We start from the raw sequence: 23,264 nt of genomic DNA on the forward strand, positions 1-23,264 counted from the left end.
AAGGCTTATCCCTGCGTTTGGTGCAGTGCATTGGTGAGATTTTATGACTTACCCTAATACTGCCAGACTAAACCCTAGGCCCTACTGATGACATTTCTCTGCTACTCCTGATGCGTTTCCTCAGTTGATGACACGAAAAAAAGGGAGCCCTTATCACTATTTTAATGTTGAGTAGGAATTTTTTTTTAGCAGGTCTGAAAATAGCCATTTCAGTGACATCTCATTTTTCAGGATCCTTACGCTGAGCCTGGGATTTCTCATTATTCCATTTCTTCCTGCAAGTAACTTGTTCTTCCGAGTGGGCTTTGTGGTTGCAGAGCGAGTCCTCTACCTCCCCAGTGCCGGGTACTGCATGCTGCTGACTTTTGGATTCGGAGCTCTCAGCAAACACACTAAGAAAAAGGTATTGGCCCAGAGCGGTGCTGTTCGTAACCAAGATGGTCGGGTGGCTCCTGCTCACGACATTTACTGTTCTCTCTCTCTTCCTAAGAAATGGATTGCTGCTGTCGTCCTGGGAATTTTATTCATAAACGTGCTGAGGTGCGTGATTCGCAGTGGTGAGTGGCGGAATGAAGAACAGCTCTTCAGAAGCGCCCTGTCCGTGTGTCCGCTCAATGCCAAGGTATGTTGGCCGCCATGTTTCTTTAGAAAGACTACAGTGCGGCAGCTGAGTAAGAGAAACGTTTACCCTCACACAGAATCTAGCATAAGGCCAAGACCAAACACTTGGTTCTTTTCTTGGGTTTTGTTAATGATCTTGATAAAACTTACTACAATTCCATGGGGCCAAAATAATTCCAAAGAAACCATTACAACCAGATAATGCCAGTGAAACCACAGATTACTTGGATGAAGTTTTGTTTGTCTTCCAGTTGGTCTGCACAATCGCCCTCTGAAATGATGGCAGGGAGGTAACCGCACACATCCAGACGGCATCTGGGGGAGGGGCAGAGTCAGTCCCTTCAGAGCACACCTCAGAGCCTGTGCTCAGCCCACAGCATTGAGTCCTCCTCCAATCTGTAACTTGAACATGAAACTCCAGTGAATGGGCAGTGCTTCGGTTCAGGAAGTTTAAATTACGCTATCTGGTGTATCATAGTACACATTTCTGTTGCCTGTGGTTTCTCTGCTTGCGATTCCTTTCATCAGATTAGGTAAAAATAAATGTGTAGACTTTAGAATTGGCAGTGTTTTCGTTGAAGCCGTCTGGTAGGAATTCGTTTCACTTCTATTCTTGATGAATCCAGTCTTTTCATTTAACCAGCTGTGCCCTTTTGGGCAAAATTAAACTGTTTAGAATGTTCAATGTCCTTATCTGTAAGAGGAGAAGAAATGTCTGTCTCTTGGGTTTCTTGTGAGGCCTTAAAGAAAGATGGCGTCCAAAGAGCTGTAATGTGGTAGTTAGAACATAGTAGGTGCTCAAGAAATATTCGCTTTCTGGGGCTCATTTTAGTTTTGGTTGTCTTGTTAAATGGCAAGAGGAGAATGCTACTTGCTCAAGATAGGAGGCCAGAGTGTTTGGTTAGAAGAGTTATCTATTGGTATAGATTGTTATTAAAATTATGGTATGTTCTCTCTCAGCTCTTCAGAATATGAGTTCCTAGGATGCTTCAGTGTAATCCTCTAGGGGGAGAGGAAGAGCTCTCTGGAGTTCTCTCTCATTTCCATATTCTATATTTAAGAGAAAGCAGTGATTTCAGGCAAAATTACATGAATAAATCTAAAGAACGGTTGGCATCTTATTGTGATCCTGAAATAAAGAATCGTATAAAAGGTGCTAACTCCTTGTTTGTCTTTTTCTTGGATTCAAGAAAAAAAAAGATTTTCCTCATGTTTTATAGTTAAGAGACCCTGATAAAAGAGTGCATTTCTTCAAGCTTTGATCCTTAATTTGATTTGCTGCCTATCCATTTATTTTTATGCTACTAAAAATAAATTGCCTATGATTTAATTTCATAAATGCTAATAGATGTGCTTTATTTTTGCTTTACTGTTTGAATAGCGGTAATTATCCCTTCTATTTATATAGTTCTTTTCCACAAGGAACTCCAATTTCTTTGTAGAGGCTCTATAATTAATCTCCATTATCCTCCCTCTAAAGTTTTGAGAGAGAGAGAGAGGGTTTTCTTTTCTTTATTTTTCCAAACGGGAGAAACTGAGGCATAGAAGGATGAAACTGATATTATCTAGATGAGTAATTTTGGTGGTAGTTAGAGACCTGGTCTCATGTGCTGCCCAGGTTATGCCAGTAAGTGGGAGGGAGGGGTGACATATGTGATGTTTGATCTTATAGGTCTGTCCTAGGAACTGATTTCTTATGTTATAGGATAGAAAACACTCGGGGTGTACACATGGACACACACACAATCATATGTCTGCATGACTAGTTTTCTTTTTTAAATTTAAGGCATACATGGGACTCCTGGGTGGCTTAGTTGGCTAAGCGTCCAACTCTTGGTTTTGATTCAGGTCATGATCTTGTGGTCCTGGAATGGAACCCCGCGTCGGGCTCTGTGTGCGGTGGGGAGTCTGCTGCAGATTCTCTCTCCCTCTCCCTCCCACTCACTCTCTCTCTCAAATAAATGAATAAAATAAAACATACATACAAGACCTCATCTTCGAATGGACCCAGTGGAGACACTCCTTTCTAAGAAAGTTTTTCAATGTTACCATTCAGTATGAGCAAGATAAGAGTCTTGGGGTTTTGGGGGTTTTTTGGTTTTTGTTTGTTTTCCTTTCCAATATAAATTGTGGTATAATTAAATTATCTTTACCTCCTTTTTCTTTTTTTTTTTTTTTTTCTTTTTGGAAAAAAGCAAGACTCATTTCAGGGAAGAAACCTCATTTAGGAAACATTGGTTTCATTCAGCTCTGTTGTAGGAAATACATTCTCTGTATTGGTTTCCACTTTATAGTCATTGAATATTAAGTAAGTACTTGACACCTGACTGTAGATTAGGCTCAGATTTACCACTGAGACTCATCTTTTCCAGAAGATTATAGTGCCAGTGCCTGGTCAGCGTCAGATTACCCACACTGCCTTGCAGATGGTGGGCACTCAGTATTAGTGACGGAACTGAGCGGCATGGGAATTAAAGTTCCTTAGTCTACAATGGATGTGTCACCAAGTATTGAATTATATTTACAGTCACTTTTTGTTTTTAAGGCTTAAAAGTATGTGCCACTTTGTATCAACTCTGAGGTACAATTCTAAATTCTTTTAACAAGGAAAAGGATCATATACCCTGACGAGGTAGTTCTTTAAGGATGAGTCAGCATGGTTTATAAGTTTTGTTTTGTTTTTTTTTGTTTTTTTTTTTGCTTAAAACATTTTAACATCAAATGGGAACAGAAAATTTGAAGCAAACTGGCCTTAGCTCTGGTGTTAACACACCTTCCATTGTTGACTTCCATATCATGGGCCTGCAGTGGTTTTTTTTTTCATCTGCAGTTTCTGTGCTGGTTTGATGTCTAGCATATGAATCACAAAGGCTAGAGGGAAAGTTCAAGAATAAACAGGGTTTTTCAGTCTTTTCCAGAATATGGAAGCAAAAATCCTTCATTCTTTAAACACTGTCATGAGGGAACTGTTTATGAGGGTTTGGGGATTGGTTGGTTTGTTTATAGTGGGCGACCCAGACAGCTGTTTTCCATTCACATACTTTCCTCCCTGTAGCCCATAGGATGAGGCTGGCCTCTGGGTGAGCCTGTTTATGTCAGTTCTTAATTATGGACAGCTTGCCTTCTGGGGCTGTGTCTGGTTTGTAACGAATGCCGTGGAAATTTCTGGAGTTTACTGTCCTTTTCTCTTGATCTGGTGACTGGCATTCGGGGTGTCTAACAGAACACCGTGTCTACTGCAGAGGGCAGTTGAACTCTTTGTCTGAGCATTTTATTGAGAAAACAGAGTTTGCCCATAACAAAGGAAAGCAGCAGGAGCTCAGGGGCAAAGAGGCGGGAGTCGTGTGTGGAAGTCTGAGTAGAAGCTGAATTTGTATGCTGAGGACCACAAGGGTCTTGCTCACCCGTTGGATTCTCCAGATTTTTTTTTTTCAGAAGTTTGTACCTTTTTTTTTTTAAGTTTATTTGTTTATTTGACAGAGAGATCACAAGTAGGCAGAAAGGCAGGCAGAGAGAGAGAGAGAGGGAAGCAGGCTCCCCGCTGAGCAGAGAGCCCGATGTGGGACTCGATCCCAGGACCCTGCGATCGTGACCTGAGCCAAAGGCAGCAGCTTAACCCACTGAGCCACCCAGGTGCCCCAGATTTGGTTCTTTTGTCACCCACAGAAGGTGAGGCAGCACACCCAGGCTGGGGCTGGGGAGGCACGAAATGAAACCATTTAGAGCACACTTTGCAAAGCACGCCCTATAGCCACAGCATTAGCTCTCATTTGAAGAGGCGACTACCTACAAACGGACAATAATATGGTTCGGGGAATTTAAATTATACGGTGGGCTGCACAGTCATACTATACATTTCTATCACCTGTGATTTCCCTGTTTGTGATTCCTTTTGTCCGATTAGATAAAAATAAATGTATAGACTTTAAAATCGGCAGTTAAAAAACAAACATCTGGTACCTACGTGCTTAAAAGAATGTCGCCCTATTCCATACCCTTCCAGAAATACTAGTGTTTTGAAGACAAGCTGTAACTGTCAGTTAAGATTGATAAGGCAGGAGGTGGTTATATTTTCAGAAGGGTTTTTGAAGTACTCGATGGAACACTGCTTGAAACATGCTCAAACCATTACCATAGTTCATGAGGTATTAACTGGGGGCTTAAAGGAGAGACATTTGTTTTCTCAGTTCTGGAGGCCGGAAGTCCAACATCAAGGTGCCAGCAGGGTTGGCTTCTCCCGAGGCCTGTCGGCAATGACCTCCTCACCTGGTCTGTCCTCGGTGCACATGCAACCTTGGTGTCTCTCTCGGTGTCCAAACCTCCTCTTCTTAGGAGGACACCAGGCAGATTGGATTAGGACCCACCCCGATGGCCTCAGGTCACCTTGATTTCCTCTTCAAGGGTCCTGTCTCCACATACAGTCACGTTCTGAGGTGCTGGGGGTCAGGACATCAGCAAATGAATTTCGGGGGTGGTGGGTACACTCCAGCCGTTGGCATGCAACAAGGAGCGTTATTTACTTGAAGAAAAACAGCAGACGGCATGAGTGAGTGTGTCTAGAAATCACCTCAAGCAGCTGGCCCCATTCTCACCCAGCAGCCTCAGAGATGGCTGTGATACACTGCGAAAAACACAGGTCTTGGAGCCGGGCTTCAAATGCCGCAATTCCCTGAGCCCTGGAGGGTGACAATAGTGGCCACGTGACGGGGCTGCCATGTAGAGAAGCTACATAGGCATATGGTGCCAGCCCCACACTGGACTCCTGGCGACCCTCAGCACGTGTAGGCTGCCAGGATCACCCCTGTCAGTACCTAGGCTGAACACACCTGATTTGAATACATTTCCGGGGCATCATCTCCTCTGAAATTGTGATGAGCCTATGTGTAAAGCCTCTAAAAGGTGTGTCCGTAAATACTTCTAATAATAGTCCTTGTGAGTCTACAGTTCTGCTGTCCTGGGTCATTCTGGGTCTCTGCCCCTTCCCTTGTAACTTCTTCTTGAGCCCATGTACACTTGAGAAAATGCCCGTAGATGGACCTCCCTGGTGCCCTCGTGTGAAGCTGACCTGAGAACTTTTGGTGGCTTTACAACTGGGAGTCCTATTTTTTCCGGCCAACTTTACCACCCTCTTCAATCACTAAAAATTCTCTCCTCATTCTCTCTTCTTCTCTTCTTGACATGGAGGCAAAATTCTCATAACAGAAAGTTAACCATTTTAGGTCTTAAAAAAATTAAACATATAATTACCGTATGATGTAGCAACTCCACTTCTGGAGACATACCCCCAAGAATTGAAAGCAGGACTTCAAAAAGATGCGTGAACACTCATGGTCACAGTAGCCAAACTGTGGAAGCAGCCCAAGCGTCTGTCCATCGACAGATGAACAGATGAAGGAAAGGTGGTATATGCCTGCTGTGGAATATTACTCAGCCTTGAAAAGGAAGGGGATTCTGACACCGCTGCAGTGGGGATGAACCTGGAGTACATTGCACTAGGTAAAACAAGCCAGTCACAAAAAGGCAAATACTGCATGCTCACGCTCCTGTAAGGTACCTAGCGTCATCAAATTTATCAAAACAGAAAGTAGAACAACGGCTGCCAGGTGCTGGGGAGAGGGGCAAAGGAAGAGTTCCTGTGTCATGGGTACAGACTTTCAGATATGCAAGCGGAGGAGAGTTCTGGAGGTAGGTTGCACAGCAGTGTGAGTGCACTCAACCCTGCTGAACTACACACTTAAAAATGGTTAATCACCCAAAACTAATGAGACATCGTGTGCCAACTGTACTCAAATAAAAACAGTGTTTTTAATGGTTAAGATGGTGAATTCTAAGTTTATTTTACTATAACTAAAGAATGATTTTCAGAATCAAAGGATTATTATTAAATACCTTTTTAAATTAACTATTTTGAGGACACTAGTCAGTGACATGTAGAGCATTCACAATGTGGCCAGACCCTCACTTCTCTCCAGTTCTGGAACATTTCATCACCTGCTTCTCTTTCTGTGGCTACATTATCCCCAGGCGGTATCTCCAGCTGGTAGTTGGATTAGAGAGGTTGAAACAGGAAGGTCTTATGGGATCTTTTCCTGCCCTGGCTGGCTTGCTCTGTGTGGCCCCAGGACCGGTGGCTGCACGGTCTCGGCCTCCCGACACGCTGGCGTCCCCAGCCTGCTCCTCTCCTGAGCTCAGGGGTCCACCTTGGTCTCTCTACTTGGGTTCTCCAAGGATTTCAAAATCAGCCTGATGGCCCAGCCCCCCAAGCAAGCCCAGTCAACCTGTCGTATCTCCCCGCAAAGCCATCACATCCATTCCGTTCTGAAAGTTAGAAACGCGAGTTCCTTCTTGGCGTGCTTCCCCACTCTTGTCAGTCCGGCAGCCGTGTGCGTGCTCGTCGCTTCCACAGTGTCCTTCCAGGTCCTCTGCTCGTTCCCCACCACCTCGTTCAATCTGGTGCCCTCCCTGCCCCTGTGCCTCAGGCTGTCCCCGGACCCTGGCATCCGCTTCTTCCCCGCTCACATTTCCCGCAATGTCACTAACTTGTTATAACTCTGATAGGACCTTCTGCCACCGTCCTACGCCTGGCTTTTGTTGTGGGTTGGTTTGTGCCCCCAAAAAGGACACGTTCAAATCCTCACTCTGGTACCTATGAGTGGAGGCCTTGCGGATGTCATCAAGATACAAGTTAAAATGAGCTCACAGTGTACAGGGTGGGCCCTTAATCCAATACGACTGGTGTCCTTGTAAAGAGAGACCCAGACACACAGGGAGGCGGCCTTGTGGAGACAGGGAGAGACTGGAGCCACACAGCTACAAGCCAAGGCATACCAGCGACCGTCAAAGGACAGGAGAGACACTTTCTCCCTCAGAACCTCCAGTAGAAACCAGCCTTGCTGCCCCTTAATCTTTGCCTCCAGAACTATGAGGGAATATATTTCTGTTGTCTTAGCCACCCTTCAACACCCCCCGCACACCTCCCAACCCAACCCCTACCACCCCCCCCCCCAACAGCCTGTGGTATTTTGTTATGGCGGCGCAGGGAAACACACACACTTACAGACCTTGTGCTGGTCCTTACTGCTTCTGGACAAAGACTAAATCAGACCAGTCATGGCTTGGGGTTCCCTGAGCAGCCTGCTCCCCATGCCCTCTGGCCTGACCCCCTGCCCTCCACACTCCAGCAACACTGGGCATCCTGGAGCCTGCTTGTTGTCTGCTCTGGCCGGCAGGCTTACTCCAGCCCTTCACCTAGTGACCCCATGCAGATTTCCAGAGGAGGGAGGGTTCTTCCTCAGGGAGGCCCTCCTCCGGCCCAGACCAGGTGCCGCCCTGGGGACCCACCGTCCTCCACAACCCCAGCTGCCTTCTAGTGACACACTTTACAACAGGATGGACCCACAGCCAGGCCTCCAGGAGCCAGGGGTCCGACGGGTTTGCTGGCCCAGTGTCTAGCGGCCAGCGCCGCCTGGGCTGAAAGAATGAGGGAGAATCCATCAGTGTAAACTAGAATGTCTGCAGTGCTGCAGCAGAAAGCTGTCCTACAGGAAAGGGCTGTAGTTGTTGAAATGCAGAATCCTCGTTTCTCCCTCTCACAACCACGTGTGGGTAGATTTTATGCCTCAGCCCCAAAGGGGGACGATGGGTGTATGGGTAGAGGGGGCAGGGGGTTGGGGTTTTTAGTAATAAGCCTGCTTTGTGGGGCGCCTGGGTGGCTCAGTGGGTTCAGCCTCTGCCTTGGGCTCAGGTCATGATCTCGGGGTCCTGGGATCGAGCTCTGAATCGGACTCTCTGCTCGGCGGGGAGCCTGCTTCCTCCTCTCCCTCTCTGCTTGCTTGTGATCTCTGTCTGCCAAATAAATAAAATCTTAAAAAAATAATAAAAATAAAAAACCCCTGCTTTGTAATTTTCGAGGTTTCTTTACTTAAATGTCCCTCTGTCATCCCTGCGCGACCTCATCTGCTTGTGGCGCCCTGTCCTTCCCGCCTTTTCTTACAGGATGGGGAGTGAAGTGTGACCCTGGCCTGCCCTCCGTCGGGTTTTAGCCAAAGTTCTGGCGGGGTGGGGTTTTTGTTTTGTCTGTCTGTCTTCCCTTTGGCTTTGGTTGTCGGTGAGAAGCTGCGATAGGTATCCCAGCTCTGAACCAAGAAGCCTGTCCACTGACGGCCAAGTTTGTGTCTGTATTTCCAGGTTCACTACAACGTTGGCAAGAACCTGGCCGACAGAGGCAATCAGACAGCCGCCATCAGATACTACCGGGAAGCCGTGAGGTACAGCAAGCTTCTTGTCTCTTTCACATCCGTGTCTGGTCTTAACTGTCGGGGATTCAGAAAAGACCCCGACTTTCAGATATCCGTGCCCGTTCCTGACAGTTCCGCGAAGACCACTGAGCGCTAACAGCTCGGTTTCTCTCTCCGCTTCCAGACTAAATCCCAAGTACGTTCATGCCATGAATAATCTTGGAAACATCTTAAAGGAGAGGAACGAGCTGCGGGAAGCAGAAGAGCTGCTCTCCTTAGCCGTGCAGATACAGTAAGCGCGGGTTTGTGGGATCCCAGCGGCAGAGAGAGGCGCGCCTGCGTTCCGGGCTCGGGGCCTTTCTTTTCCTTGTTTCTCTTTTGAAAAAATGCTCTTCCAGGCCGGACTTCGCGGCCGCGTGGATGAATTTAGGCATCGTTCAGAACAGCCTGAAACGCTTCGAAGCCGCCGAGCAGAGTTACCGGACGGCGATCAAACACAGGAGGAAGTACCCCGATTGTTACTACAACCTCGGGCGGCTGGTAAGTGTCAGGTGTCCCAGGGCTGCGGAAGAAAAGCTTGGTTTTTCCCTTTATATAATAAAATGGCAGAAGCGCCACTCGTGCCAGCTCGCGACGCCCTGTAAAGTTCTTTCGCATGCTCGTCCCATGAAGGTAGCTGTTTGAGGTCCTTGTCTGTGACTCTTTAAGCTGGAGTAGAGAGCAGTTCGACTAAAATTAGGCAAGTGTTCAATTATCTCCAAGGCCACAGGTTAAACCAAGGAATAAATTAGAATTTTTTTAAGTCCCTCGTGCCCTATAAAACAGTACTCCAAAGGTCACTTCCTGATAAACATCAGTTTCTCTGTTTCAAAAACATGAATAAAAGCTGAGATTAACAAAGCAAAGCCGTAACCCGGCTGCTGAGTTTCCATCTTCTTCCTCCAGGGACAGCCCCCGCGGTCCTGGGCGCCCGCACTAGCTGTTCTTCCTGTAACAGAAAGCCCCGGGGGGATTTATTTGAAACCGCTTCGAGACTATCCAATGGAAATAGGAAAGCGTGTGCTCCAGAGTGAATTTCTCTTCTTAGTTACTGACTCAAGAGCTGATTGTTGGTGATTTTCTTTCCCCATACTTTCTTTCTTTTTTTTTTTTAATATTTTATTTATTTATTTATTTGACAGAGAGAGACACAGTGAGAAAGGGAACACAAGCAGGGGGAGTGGGAGAGAAGCAGGCTTCCTGCTGAGCAGGGAGCCTGATGTGAGGTTTGATCCCAGAACCCTGGGATCATGACCTGAGCCGAAGGCAGCCGCTTAAGGACTGAGCCACCCAGGCACCCCATGCTTTATTTTTTTATTCAAGTAAATATTGCAGCAGTAGCTAATACAATAAGTTCAGTAACCTTAAAATCTGAAAGCATGTATTAGAAAATGATAGTGACATGGATTCTGTCATTGCTTCTGAGAAACCTCCATTGGGATGCACAGCTCAGTCCTTAAAGCTCTGGATTTTCTTAATGAAGACGAGAGCCGGACACATAACGATGTGAAATGATGGAGGTGGTGTAACTAACCTTTTTGGGATCATATATACATGGGCGTCACATTGTCATGTTGTACACTTTAAACTTATATAGGTTCTATGCCAGTTATACCTCTGTAAGACTGGAGGGAATAAGACATACCCACCGACAGTGTAAGTCTTTAAATAAGAATTATATTCTTCCTTCAGTTGGGCTTCAAGAAACTCACACATATGTTCCTAATATATTCAGTTTGGTTAAATGAGATTGTTAAGAGAAAGGGGTTTTATTCATTTTAGCCAAACTGGAATACACAAATAGTGATGTGATTTTTTTTTTTAAGAAGTTTAGATATAATTTCCCAGATTCCATCCAGCCTAGCCTCACAGGTAGGAGGACATCAAAGTTGGTTTTTAAAGAGATGCCTGTTTCTCCTCACTTGAAGGGTCTAGAAACTTCTTGGTTTTATGGGATCCTTACGTTATCAAGACCAGTGGTCCCCAAAACTGGTTGAATATCCAGGTCCTCCCACCGCATCTCAGATTTATGGAATCAGAGGCTCCACAGATAATATAAACATAGGTTTGTATTTACAAAACAAACCAACAAAATTCTCCAGTCATCCCAATACCCTGTGTTTAGGAAGCAGATATATCCAAGGACTGAGAAGACAGACTGACCAACTCAGAGCAGAAGAGACTGTTCGGGGAGCACAGCCTAGGAAACATGAGTCGCTTTAAGGATTATCAAAAATCCAGGCTTCTGTTCTTAGCCTCATGGGTATGTGTTTTGGCCCAAACTGCTTTGTTTCTGGATTGGTTAGCAATGATTTTGCATGTTGTGGAGATAGAATTTTATGAATGGAGGAAACTAAGTGACCAGAATGTGTGGCTAATGATGGTAGAGTTTCACTTCTTCCACTATGCATACACCCATTTAAATGAGCAGGTACTGCATGTGTTATAAATTTTCAAGTGAAGTGGCTTGAGTGTTTATTATTCAAAAAATAGAAAACGTGTTTCATTTGTGATGTATCTGGGGAAGATACCATCTTTTTTTACATACTGTAGTGTGGAAAAGAGGAGTTGTTTCTTCCTGGGCTTGGAAGAAGGTGGAATCAGTGTAACAGCAAGATGTTTAAACAAGGAAAATTGATAGCAGGCAATTCCTGTTGTCCCACATAACTTTCTCCAGAGCCACTTGGCCTTTTCCCACATTTTTGTTTCCTTTTACATATTAAAATTCTGTGCTAGTTACAAACTAGATCTAGTTACAAACACAGTTGTAGATATAGCTTTCTCTATGAAACCTGAAGATTCAAGGAGAGCTGAAATTATTCTAGTGAGAAGTTGTTGAAAGCAGATTAAAAAAAAAAAAAAAGCTTTCCTCTGCCCTCTTAGGTTCTGCCTTTGGGGCCCTGCAATTAGACTGACTACAGACAGATTAACAAGAAAGAAAAACAGTTTATCCACATATGCATTGTGGATACACCTGGGGAAAAACTCAGTGATGAGTGACTCAAAGGGGTGGTTAGAACTTGGGCTCGTATAGCACCTGAACAAAGAACAGTAAATTTATAGAGAAGTGACAAGGGAAAGGAAGGGGGTTTAGGCTTCTGAGGGCGGCAAACCGTCAGAAGGTAAATACAGGTGGAAACTAATGAAGGTTTGTGTAGGTCCTTCTTCAAGGCCATACAACGTCCCCAGGAGAGGGGATTTACGGCAGTCCTTATGTCTCTTGTTTCTGCTTTTAGTCACATAAGGGAAGCTCCAGGAATGCTTCTTTCTGCATCTGTTGAATCTCAAGTGTCTTTAGTACAGTAATCCTTACATCCAGGTGATATATTTGGGATAGTATATTTTGATCCTCCATATTGTTCTCTCTGGGGAGGAGAGTAGGAAGACAGGAAAACCTCGCCATAATGATACAAGTAGAGACCAAAAACTTCAATCACATAAGGCAGGTGGATCCTTGCGAGGTCAGTGAAGTAAGAATGGAGGATGGGAGCAAATTGGGTGTTAGCCGAGTACTTGCAGGGATGACTGTTTTTGTTTACTGTGGCTACTGCACTAGGACTTGCACGACATTATATATGACGTCCATATGAATTCTCCCACTTTTTTTCTTCTGTTCCGGAGGTAGCTTTTTAAGTTCCTGTTTGCAGAGTGTATTTCCTTCCCCTAGTAACTGCCTGTCGCTGCAGTTACTTGGGGTTTGAGAAATAGAGAATTTATGCTAATAAGCCCTCTGTAAGAGGTCCAAAGAAAAGAAAACAGATTATGAAAGTCAGGATTTGGGACACCTGGGTGGCTCAGTTGGTTAAGCAGCTGCCTTCGGCTCAGGTCATGATCCCAGCGTCCTGGGATCGAGTCCCACATTGGGCTCCTTGCTCAGCAGGGAGCCTGCTTCTCCCTCTGCCTCTGCCTGCCTCTCTGTCTGCCTGTGCTCGCTCTCTTCCCCTCTCTCTCTCTGATAAATAAATAAAATTTAAAAAAAAAAGAAAGAAAGAAAGAAAGTTAGGATTTTATCCATGTGCCCCAGTCCTTGGAATTCATTACCACTTCCGTGTAGAGGCTCATCGGTAGTATTAAGTATATTAGACTTCGTAGTACTCTCTGTGTATGTTGTTTACCAATTATGCTACCGTGAAATGATCTTCCTGTGTTCCCTTCTGCCAACTGTTCTTGCTTATTTAAAGATTTTGCTCTCCATTGTTGTTTAATTATCCAGCTTTTGCCTGCTTGACAGCTTAAAAGCATTAAGAGCTTAATCTTTAACAGCTCAACTGACACGTTTATATATTGGTGAATAAGATGAAGCTAATAACTTAAATTTTTCTTTTTAAAAATCCTCCTTAGTCAATCTTTAGTAATGAGAGACGGAAATGTGTTTTGATTTCTGCACCCATATAAGAAGGGAATATAATGCGGTTTCCTTGTGAAATAGAAAATTGGGGAAAGCTGGATTGTTTGCGACGTGTTACTATTAGAGAATTTCAGTAATAGTGACCGGAGATATTAACTAGAGATGATTCATTGTACAAGCCTGATTGTATGTCAGGAGCCAGTCAGGAAAACAGAAACAATACTAATTATTATATTGTATCATATTTAGTTTATTTTTTTTAGCAATCTCTATACCCAACATGGGGTTCAAACTTACAACCCCAAGATCAGGGGTCACATGCTCTTTGGACGGCGCCATCCAGGTGCCCCTGTGCTAAGTGTTTTAAATAGAGAAGAGTCAGTGTTGGGACTTGGTTAGGTAACTGCTGGAAGACTGGGTGACAGGAGGAAAGGAGGACGTTACCTTGGAGAGTATAAGGGAAACTGTAGGGTTGGGGGGAGCCAGCAGGAGGAAATGGCACGGCCAGAAATAAGGGCTCAGAGAAGGGGCTACCATCTCCGAGGCCCCCATAATCTCAAGAGCTGAAATCATGGAGGGGGACTGCAGCTTCCAGCCTGGCACTGTGGAGGGAGAGACAAAGCCCCTTCAGATGCCCGTCAAGGAGAAGGAGGGAGAGCGTGAGAGAGGAGGAAAGAGCCCCCTCCCCGCCATGTGATGTCAACCGCGACTCCTGGCAGAAACCTAGCAAGGAACCAAGTGGCAAAGGACCCCGAGAAATGTGTTTTATGGAGTACAGAAGGATGAGCGTAGGGCTCGTAGGTCAATAATGTGGGCATTACCTGCCCCCTTTTTGGGCTGGTAGTTCTGGCCAAATCCCCGTTTTTCTCTGCTTCCCTTCAAGTGTTTGTTCTCTTCATGCAAGATGCTAAAAGAAAGGGAACGTTGAGACAAACTAAAAGGATGGTTAATGTTACCTAATTCCGTCTGTTGTTATTCTTGAGGAAATAGTAAGAAGAAGAAGAAATAATAAAATACGTGAAGAATTTTGTTTTTGTGTAATTGAAGTTTTGTTGGTTCGCCTGTGTATTAAGAGGGTCACCACGGAGGTTGTCCCGCTGACTCAAAGGCGTGTCACTTGTTAGAGAGAACGGACCGAGAAACCCGTGGAAACTCCAATACAAGCAATGAAATGCTGGCGTAATTAACACCCTTAACTATTTTACTTTTTGAACTTTTCACATCATTTCCTTACTCACAGGGTGAGATACTGTGACTTGAGTTTCTGAGTCTCATGGGAAATCTGACAGCATCATCAGCAAATAGATATTCATAGGGTCTCCCTAATTAAACCTTTCTTTCCCTTACTTAATATGCCACCTGTGTGCTGTGCGGGTCATAGAGAAAGTGAGAATGTTTTTGTTGTCTAAGAAAAAGACTTGCCAGTGAGGAAGCAAATTACCTTAAACTTGGATAAATTGTTATCATTCGTAGTTTTTGCAGAGGTAAAGGAACGAAGTTCATTCAGGTGAGATGGGTATTTGAGCTTAGCGGAAGAGGGCAAGAGGTTCACTGGCCAGAATACATCCATCACTTTCTCCCTGGGAATACTCTTCCGAACTACCCACTGTACCCACACAAAGCTACTCACTGTGTGTTGTTACCAGTGCTAAACAACATGCCCTCTCAAAAGAAAGCCACAGAAAATTCCATCCTTCCTACAGGAGGCAAACAGGCTTCATATTGCCAAAGCAAGGTGCCTGGCTGGCTTGGTCCATACAGCAGGTGACCCTTGATCTCGGGGTTGTGAGTTCGAGCCCCATGTTAGGTGTAGAGATTACTTAAAAATATAATCTTTTTAAAAAATTGCCAAGGGCTTTCATATTCTACTTGAGACTTTTCCAGGGAGTTTACTAAGTATGTCTGATGCACTCATCGTTTTGTACGTAAAGAGGAAGACCCTGCTAGAGGGTCCTCCCCAAGGTGAATTTAACATATGTAGCTGTTAATCGCATTAAATATTTTTTTTCTTCTGTTTTTTATTTATTTTTTATTTATTTTTTTAATTTTTTCAATTTATTTATTTTCAGAAAAACAGTATTCATTATTTTTTCACCACACCCAGTGCTCCACGCATTAAATATTTCATTTACCACTTTAAATAATACCTTACCAAAGACAGACTATGTGAAGCCTTTCTAGAAGACTAACAATTAGGTTTTTCATTTGTGTCTTTCCAGGAGTCTCAAATATTATTTGACCCCTGGAATTGCTAAATTACAAATTACAGTCAGGCAGTTGTAGGCTCGGAAACTAGACCATCGGTGCTCATTCTGGCTTTACCACTTCTAGACCCATAACTGTGGGCAGCGTGTAACTTGGAGAAGTTAACTTCAGTTTCTCTGTGCCTCCGTTGTTGCATCTGTACAATGGGGAGGGTTATCTACTTCAGTGAGCTCTTTTGAGGGTCAGTTGAGTTACTGTGAAAACTTAGGAGCTCAGTAAGCACAAGCTAGGCTTTGCCAAGTTTGGGGTTTGGTTTTGGATGTATCTCAGAGAGAGGAAACAGCGACGTTGGAATATTGATTTCTCGGGGCCGGGCTTTATTTTCAGTATGCGGATCTTAACCGCCACGTGGATGCCCTGAACGCATGGAGGAACGCGACTGTGCTGAAGCCGGAGCACAGTCTGGCTTGGAACAACATGATCATACTGCTCGACAACACAGGTACAGGAAGGCGCCTCGCATAGATCAGGGGACACTATGCCCCAGTGCCACGCCATTGGCTTGGTCAGTTTGCTTCCCGGAGAAGTCGCCTGAACAGATTCTATGTGCTTTGTTTCTCTAGTGTGGATGAGTTGAAAAAAATTAACAGAGGCTAATAGTTAACATGCCAAAAATTATTCTTCTAGAAAACAGTTTCCTTTGACATATTGAAAATATGTATGTCTGGAGAAAATGGCACTTGACTTAGAATTAGTGCTGAGCCATGGGGGAAGATGGGCAGGAAGCTCTCATTTCTGGAGACTGTGATCTAGCATTGCCCATCATCTCGGATGCTGGAGGCACCCAAAAGTGAACAATAATGGCTTTGGGGTTAATAAATGCGAGGTCCGTGCTCTCAAGTTCATGGACTCTTCTTAAAAGAGATGCCCTCAAACCTACACTCAGAGCCATGGATTCTTAGTCTAGATATAATGCTAACAGACTTGATGTGGTTTCTGAGCCGGGATCTTAGCTCTAGCAGCTGGAGTTACTCTGCTCCCCTACTTTTGAAAAAATCCAAGCATCCCATAAGAAATGATAGTTTTAATTGGGCAGAATTTCAAGCCAGTGAGCTGTCTAAGCAGTGTGGAGAAGAGATACACACTTGCCTCTAATGAAGGTATAAAATGTGTACTTCGATATGATAAATATTCAGTTATTAAAGTGTTACTATGGATACTGTTATTCTCCAGACTGCCTTTCTCCAGTTTAGGTGTAACTGGAATCTGGGGAGAAATGAAAATCAGGTTTTATGTGCTTTTACAGAATTTAATCAAAGGCTGTTTATATATTATGTCAGAATTGTGCTGGATGCATTGGTTTTGCAACGGATTGTATTGTGTGTGTGTGTATCTGTGCATATGCTTATATAAGTGTATTGTGCATCTATGTGTGTTGTGTGTCATCGGTGTGTTGTGTGTGTGGTGTGTGCACATGTCTATTGTGTATCTGCTGTGTGTGTGCATGTGTGTTATGCTTTCTTCATTTTCTTCATTCATTCTTCATTCATCACCATTGTGTACAATGCACGTAAGCACTGTTAGACAGAATAAAACACCAGTACAATGTTAACATGTTTTTCTAAATGTTGCTGTGTTCTCCGCGTAGGTAATCTAGCCCAAGCCGAAGCAGTTGGAAGAGAGGCCCTGGAATTAATACCTAATGATCATTCTCTGATGTTCTCGTTGGCAAACGTGCTGGGCAAGTCCCAGAAATACAAGGTGTGTAAACCGCAGGCCGTGATTTCTGGCGGTTAATGCCAGCATCTGACAGAAGCCATAAGTGTTACTTCTGCCCAGTTAAACTCAGAATTAAGCCAAAAGAGTGAGAGCCGGGCACCAGTGCAGCTCGGTCCGTTTGCTTCCTGGAGAAGGCGCCTGAAAGATGGGTTCACAGGGTCAGATTTCATGTCCGTCCTCATCAGAGTTCATTACCTTGTTCGCAGGTGGGGAGGGAGGAGCAGCCCAGGAGGAGGCGGTGACAGCTCCTCCTCGCCGAGGCCCAGCCCTCGCTGAGGCACGAAGCTGTCCAGTGCCGTCCCCTGCCATCGGATGGGAGCTCTGGGTTGTTTGCTGGGGCCGCCTTCTGCCCTAAAGGAGTGACAGCCCGTGGGGAATGCGGGAGGGGCGCCTGCGGCCTCCAGCCACACGTGGGGTTGTCGTAGGCTGTCCGCAAGGCCCTGGCAGCAGCTGACCAACGGAACCACAAGATACGAGATCCGCGCTCTCTCCGACCCAGCTCCCAGGACTGGCCAGGAGTGAGCCACACATCAAAAGGGGCACAGCACGACACCCAATGTCCCTGAGGGGACTCCGTGTGCCTAACACCCGTGACCTCAAACTTTAAATTGATGTATCAGAACGAAGGGGGGAGTGTGTGAGATGCAGTCGGCCCAGATCCCTCCGCACAAGAGGTCTGTCTCCGTCATCATAAAGTCAGGCACGGGGCACTTGTAGCACGGGGCACTGGGTTTCTAACACAGATGTTACAGAAAACACACTTCCAGAAACAGCGCCTTAATCCTTCATGAGAGAAGGGTTTTCGTTTGGGATCCGGAGCTATGTTGATTTTGATCACACGAGGCCAAAGGAGGTGATCAGTTTCTGCTCGTTCCACGTTCTTTACTTCTCTTCTGCTCACCAGGATGTCATCACCTGCATAGTTTTCCACGATACCGCAGTAAGCCATTTCATACATGTCTCTCATTTTTAAATATCAGGGAGTTTAATAGCTTCAGCACACATTTCAACATTTCTAGATTTTGCTCCAGACATGCTTTTTAAAGGGGTGAATTTTTATGTTTCGTGGGTTTACCCGTGTAGAGCTGGGGGAGGAAGGTAAGGTTTGTGGTTTTCCCATCTAGGTTCCTCTCCAGCCTTCTCCGTCAGCCGGGACGTCCAGCGGCCACCAGCAACAGCCGCTCATTTTCAGAAGACAGTCTCTGTAACCACTGTTTTGATTTTTCCATCATCCCATAGTCTATAAGCTAGAATTCTTTTTTTTTTTAAAGATTTTATTTATTTATTTGACAGAGAAAGAGATCACAAGTAGGCAGAGAGGCAGGCAGAGAGAGAGAGAAGAGGAAGCAGGCTCCCTGATAAGCAGAGAGCCCAATGCAGGGCTCAATCCCGGGACCCTGAGATCATGACCCGAGCTGAAGGCAGAGGCTTAACCCACTAAGCCACCCAGGCGCTCCATAAACTAGAATTCTATTAAGGGGACAGAACCCACGGTCCATTCGACTTCCAGCTGACATCGTTCCAGATAGAGTAGAAAATACTCCATAGAGCAGAACGGAGAAATGGGCTTCCTATTTTTCTAGATATTTTGCTTCCTAATTGTCTAGGCCAGGGCGCTGAGCCTAAGATAAGGAAAGAGAAGAAGTTTTAAAAGTCGATTTAGAGTCTCTGGCCTTCCTATTTCTCAGAATTTAGGCTAAATGATAAGGTTTGAAAGTTGTCAGAAAGCATAACTACTTAGAGCGTAGCTACAAATCTCTACAATGCATCTGATTTTTTTTTTTTTCCCAATGTACCTAACATGGCAGGAGAACCTTACACTACCATGAAAGAGTTTCAGCTGCTCTACCTTGGAATGTAGATGCTGAGTTCTGGAAGTGATGTTTGCTGACATCTTGTATGTTATCCTGATGTCTTCATTCAGTCCTTTTTGGATGACATTTCCAAAATACAAAATTTTCTCTGCCCGCTCTCTCACAAAGCTTGTGGTTCCAGAGATGTTTGCCCAAATGCCCCGCCTGCTTCTCAGGAGTACCACAGGCCATCTCGGGACAAAGAAATCTGCCTTCCTCTACTTTCTAAAATCCATGATCCTAGATGTGGGAAGCCCCCTTGGAAAACTCGGAGATCATGCAGCTAGAAGGAGCAAGCCCATCCCCGAACCAACAACTTGAGTTGTTTCAGCTTAGTGTTTGATACTCACTAGCACTTGCGTGTCCCTTCCGGGAACACAGATGTAGACGGTGCGAAGAGCTACCCCAGCAGGTGTCCACAGAGAAGAGTCAGGCATCTTTATTTGCTGGTATTATGGTCGAACGGAACCATCCAGGCAGCCATGGTCCCATAAAGATAGGGAAAGAAGACACTTGGCCGTGCCTCACCGCAAACCGATTGGAAGCGAGCCCTATCTGGAGGAAGTGCAAGTCTATACAAGAATCCGTCCACGCGCCTCAGGAGCCTTTGGTCATGGTCATGTACAGTACTGTGACCGCTTAGATGACAGATGGCCGTCCCTCCCTCATTCTCTCCACTTATTTTTTCCAGCTCAATGGGCTGCTTATGGGTTGCTGAGAGGGCCGAGAGTTCTTGTGGGAGGTTAAATTGGCCGCAGCTCCTACCTTGAGAATATTAGAAGTGAGTTCATTGAGGCTGACTGAAAATGACGCCTTTGTGGGTATCCTCAACCACCCAGCCTCTTCCTGGCCACTTGACTTTGAAAGCTCATTCTCCGCGGAAACCTGAATGGAGCTACTTCCTTCAAGTTGCAAAATTCCATCCCCTTGTGGGAGGCAGAGCTCATTAGCGGATCCGTGCTCTCTCTGCAGCCAACCGCCGTCTTCCCTCCCTGCGGCCCTGTCACCTCGCCCCGTGGCGCCCTTCCCTGATTGCCCTTCCGAACCTCTTAGCAGGGTGTGGTCCCCCCCGCCTTCCCAGATTTTGCTGTGGGAAGGATCCAGTGGTACAAAACGAGGACATTACAAGTGTGAAAACCATAAGCAACAAAACTGTGTGGCTTTTGTGTCGTGCAATACCTTGTTTTTTATACCATTTTCTAGGAATCTGAAGCTTTATTCCTCAAAGCAATTAAAGCTCATCCAAATGCTGCAAGTTACCATGGCAATTTGGGTAAGGAAATATTTTAGTTTGGATTCTATCGAAATTCTGTAAGTTGAAAGAAATGGGTACCTTTCTGTAAAATCAAAGTTGGGAGAATGTGTTTTTTTCCAATCTAACATGTATTGGCCTTTATAATCTGGTTCTAAGATGTGTTAAGTTTTTTTTTTTTTAAGGAATTCTCACATTAAAAAGGTAGCTATGTAATAATCATATTTACAAATCATAATGATATGACCAGACCAACCCCAATAACCCCCTCTCAGTTTATCCCTTTCTTATGATCTGCTTTGATTTTCTTCTTTTGTATGAAAGATCCTAGAATGTTAAACTGAGAAGTACTTTGGAAGTGTCTGGTCTCACGTCCTTCCCCATTATAGCCCAGTCTCCTCTGTGTTCTTACGTTCTCTCGTGTCTTGGCTAATCATGCGTCTACAATGATTTATCCCTTAGAATTCCTTTCGCCCATTTTCACATCTCAATAATTAAGATTTTTAGAGCATAACAGTGTGGATGTTGAGAATGCTCCATGTGTTAATGTGTTTTTTTTTTAAGATTTTTATTTATTTATTTGACAGAGAGAAATCACAAGTAGATGGAGAGGCAGGCAGAGAGAGAGAGAGGGAAGCAGGCTCCCTGCTGAGTAGAGAGCCTGATGTGGGACTCGATTCCAGGACCCTGAGATCATGACCTGAGCCGAAGGCAGCGGCTTAACCCACTGAGCCACCCAGGCACCCCGTGTTAATGTGTTTTTAACCAAACCTGTTCCCTACAGACTCTAGCTTCTTCTTGGGAAAGTCACAAGGCAGCAACCATTCCTCCCCTGCCCATGTAAAAAGTTACTTTTACTTAGAAAATCACAATAATAATCAGACGCTTTACCATTCTAATAATTAGATTTTAGATGCCATTTTTTTCTGGTCAGATCTTAATGTTAGCGCCCTTATTTCCAGTGAGGAACAAACAAGCTGTTACTTTGCCAAAAAGAGGTGGGGCGTCATTATTCAGATGCTGGACTGCTGCAGGGCTCTGAGCAGCGATGGAGCCCAGCTCGATGCAGCCTGACTTCCTGGAAATTTCCTGGCAAATTTAGCGTACTCTTCCTTTTTTTTTTTCTTCTTTTTTTTTTTAAGATTTTATTTATTTATTTGACAGGCAGAGATCACAAATAGGGAGAAAGGCAGGCAGAGAGAGATGGGGAAGCAGGCTCCCCGCTGAGCAGAGAGCCCGATGCGGGGCTCTATCCCAGGACCCTGTGATCGTCACCTGAGCTGAAGGCAGAGGCTTTAACCCACTGAGCCACCCAGGCACCCCTTCCTTTTACTTCTTTATGTAATAATGTTGTTGTAGGGAGAAGACTCATGTCTAGTGATACACAGAACTCCAGGAGTGACCGGAGGTGGTTAAACGGACACTTACCAGGGAGTGTGGTTATAATAAATAATGCTTGTGGTACAAACAATATTATTTTAAACAAGGATTTTTGAGAACTGTTTGCAGAGGTGCTGTAATTTTTTTTTTCTTTTTCTGCAAGCGGTTGGGAACACTGTGAGGTATTCAGAAGCATTTCCAATGAAACCCATCTCTTGCTGTTTCAGCTGTGCTCTATCATCGTTGGGGACATCTCGACCTGGCCAAAAAGCACTACGAAATCTCTCTGCAGCTTGACCCCACTGCATCAGGAACCAAGGAGAATTACGGTCTGTTAAGAAAAAAGCTGGAACAAATGCAAAAGAAAGACGTCTGAGCCTCTCGTCTGCATTTTTGTTGGTTTGCGCGCATGAAGCCTATCATTAATATTACGTGGTTATGTTTAACCATTTAAAAGTCTTACATGTTGTTTATTTTATTCTGTTTTTTTTTCTGTGAAAACAAAGACATGCAAAAAGATTACAGCACCAGCAATATACTCTCGAAAGCTCGATGTGGTTTTTGCATTGAAATTGTATTTTTTCAGACGACTCCAATGTAAATTCTCAAATTCCAAGAGTGAAATCTTTTTTAATTAAAAAGAAAAAAGGAAAAAAAATTACCTGGAGTGATGTGCAGTAGAATGAAACCTGCACGGGGGGTGTGAGCCTTGAATAGAGACTAGCGCTATTATAGGTCGGTCGTGAGCAAGGAATGACAAACTGACTCCAATTTATATAAATATTGAATGTGTCTGTATATTTGAATTTTTATTTAATGACAAGAAAGAATAAATTAAGATTTTTGGTTTTTTAATTTTTTTTTTAGCAGTGTACTTCTCTTGTAAGGAAATATATTTATTTGTATTTTTATGTTTTGAACAGGGCAAAAAATTGAATGAAGAATGAAAATTTTAACATCTAGTATATTTATATACTTTTTTCCCCATCAGAAGACACTCACTCCTGTAATAATCTTTGGATTCTCCTAATTTCAGCTTCGTAACATAGGAAATTATGTAGTGTCCGTATTCTATATAAGCTGTTACTATTAATAGAAATCCAAGCCATGCTTTAGGCAAAAGCAGGCAGCCTGATGTCTTTGTTTTTGTTGTATCCAGTACTAAGAGGGCTACATATCTATGTAAGTTGCTTTTTTATGTTTTTAGCTGTAAAGCAGTTTTCCATTTGGCTTAATGGAACTGTAGTCATTACTATATCCAGAAAATGCAAGAGGTAAATTTTCTCTTAAAAGGAGCCGCATTTGGGGTATTTGTGGTACTTTTCAAAATTGAAATTTTTCTTGTCTTATTTGATCACAATTACCATGTCTGCTTTATTCTATTCTTCTGTATATGCTGTTGAGCTAATGATTTATGCAATCTCTCTAATTTCTTATGCAGTAAAATTATTACACAAACTGGTACTGTGTGATGTCGCATTGCCCTCTTAATAGATGATTTTCAAGTTAGTGAACTTTGTGTTCCTTTCCCTTTAAAATGAAATCAACGT

General features: G+C 44.2%; 1 protein-coding gene across 3 annotated transcripts in view; it reads left to right on the forward strand.

Annotated features, from left to right (window-relative positions):
• Positions 1 to 22,544, forward strand: part of TMTC4 (transmembrane O-mannosyltransferase targeting cadherins 4) — a 63,305-nt gene extending 40,761 nt beyond the window's left edge. For 2 of the 3 annotated variants that reach the window (XM_032314391.1, XM_032314392.1), the window contains exons 10-18: positions 232 to 403; positions 491 to 622; positions 8,809 to 8,888; positions 9,043 to 9,150; positions 9,257 to 9,398; positions 15,838 to 15,952; positions 17,099 to 17,211; positions 20,286 to 20,355; positions 21,942 to 22,544. In XM_032314391.1, coding sequence (XP_032170282.1) covers positions 232 to 403; positions 491 to 622; positions 8,809 to 8,888; positions 9,043 to 9,150; positions 9,257 to 9,398; positions 15,838 to 15,952; positions 17,099 to 17,211; positions 20,286 to 20,355; positions 21,942 to 22,090 — 1,081 coding nt within the window. In that variant the 3' untranslated portion in view covers positions 22,091 to 22,544. Of the gene's footprint in view, positions 1 to 231; positions 404 to 490; positions 623 to 8,808; positions 8,889 to 9,042; positions 9,151 to 9,256; positions 9,399 to 15,837; positions 15,953 to 17,098; positions 17,212 to 20,285; positions 20,356 to 21,877 lie in introns of all 3 variants that reach the window. The other variant, XM_032314390.1, reaches the window with a different exon arrangement.
• Positions 22,545 to 23,264: the final 720 nt, after the last annotated feature.

Source organism: Mustela erminea, chromosome 15 (assembly GCF_009829155.1).
Source record: "Mustela erminea isolate mMusErm1 chromosome 15, mMusErm1.Pri, whole genome shotgun sequence".
In the NCBI taxonomy this organism is placed as follows: Eukaryota; Metazoa; Chordata; class Mammalia; order Carnivora; family Mustelidae; genus Mustela; species Mustela erminea.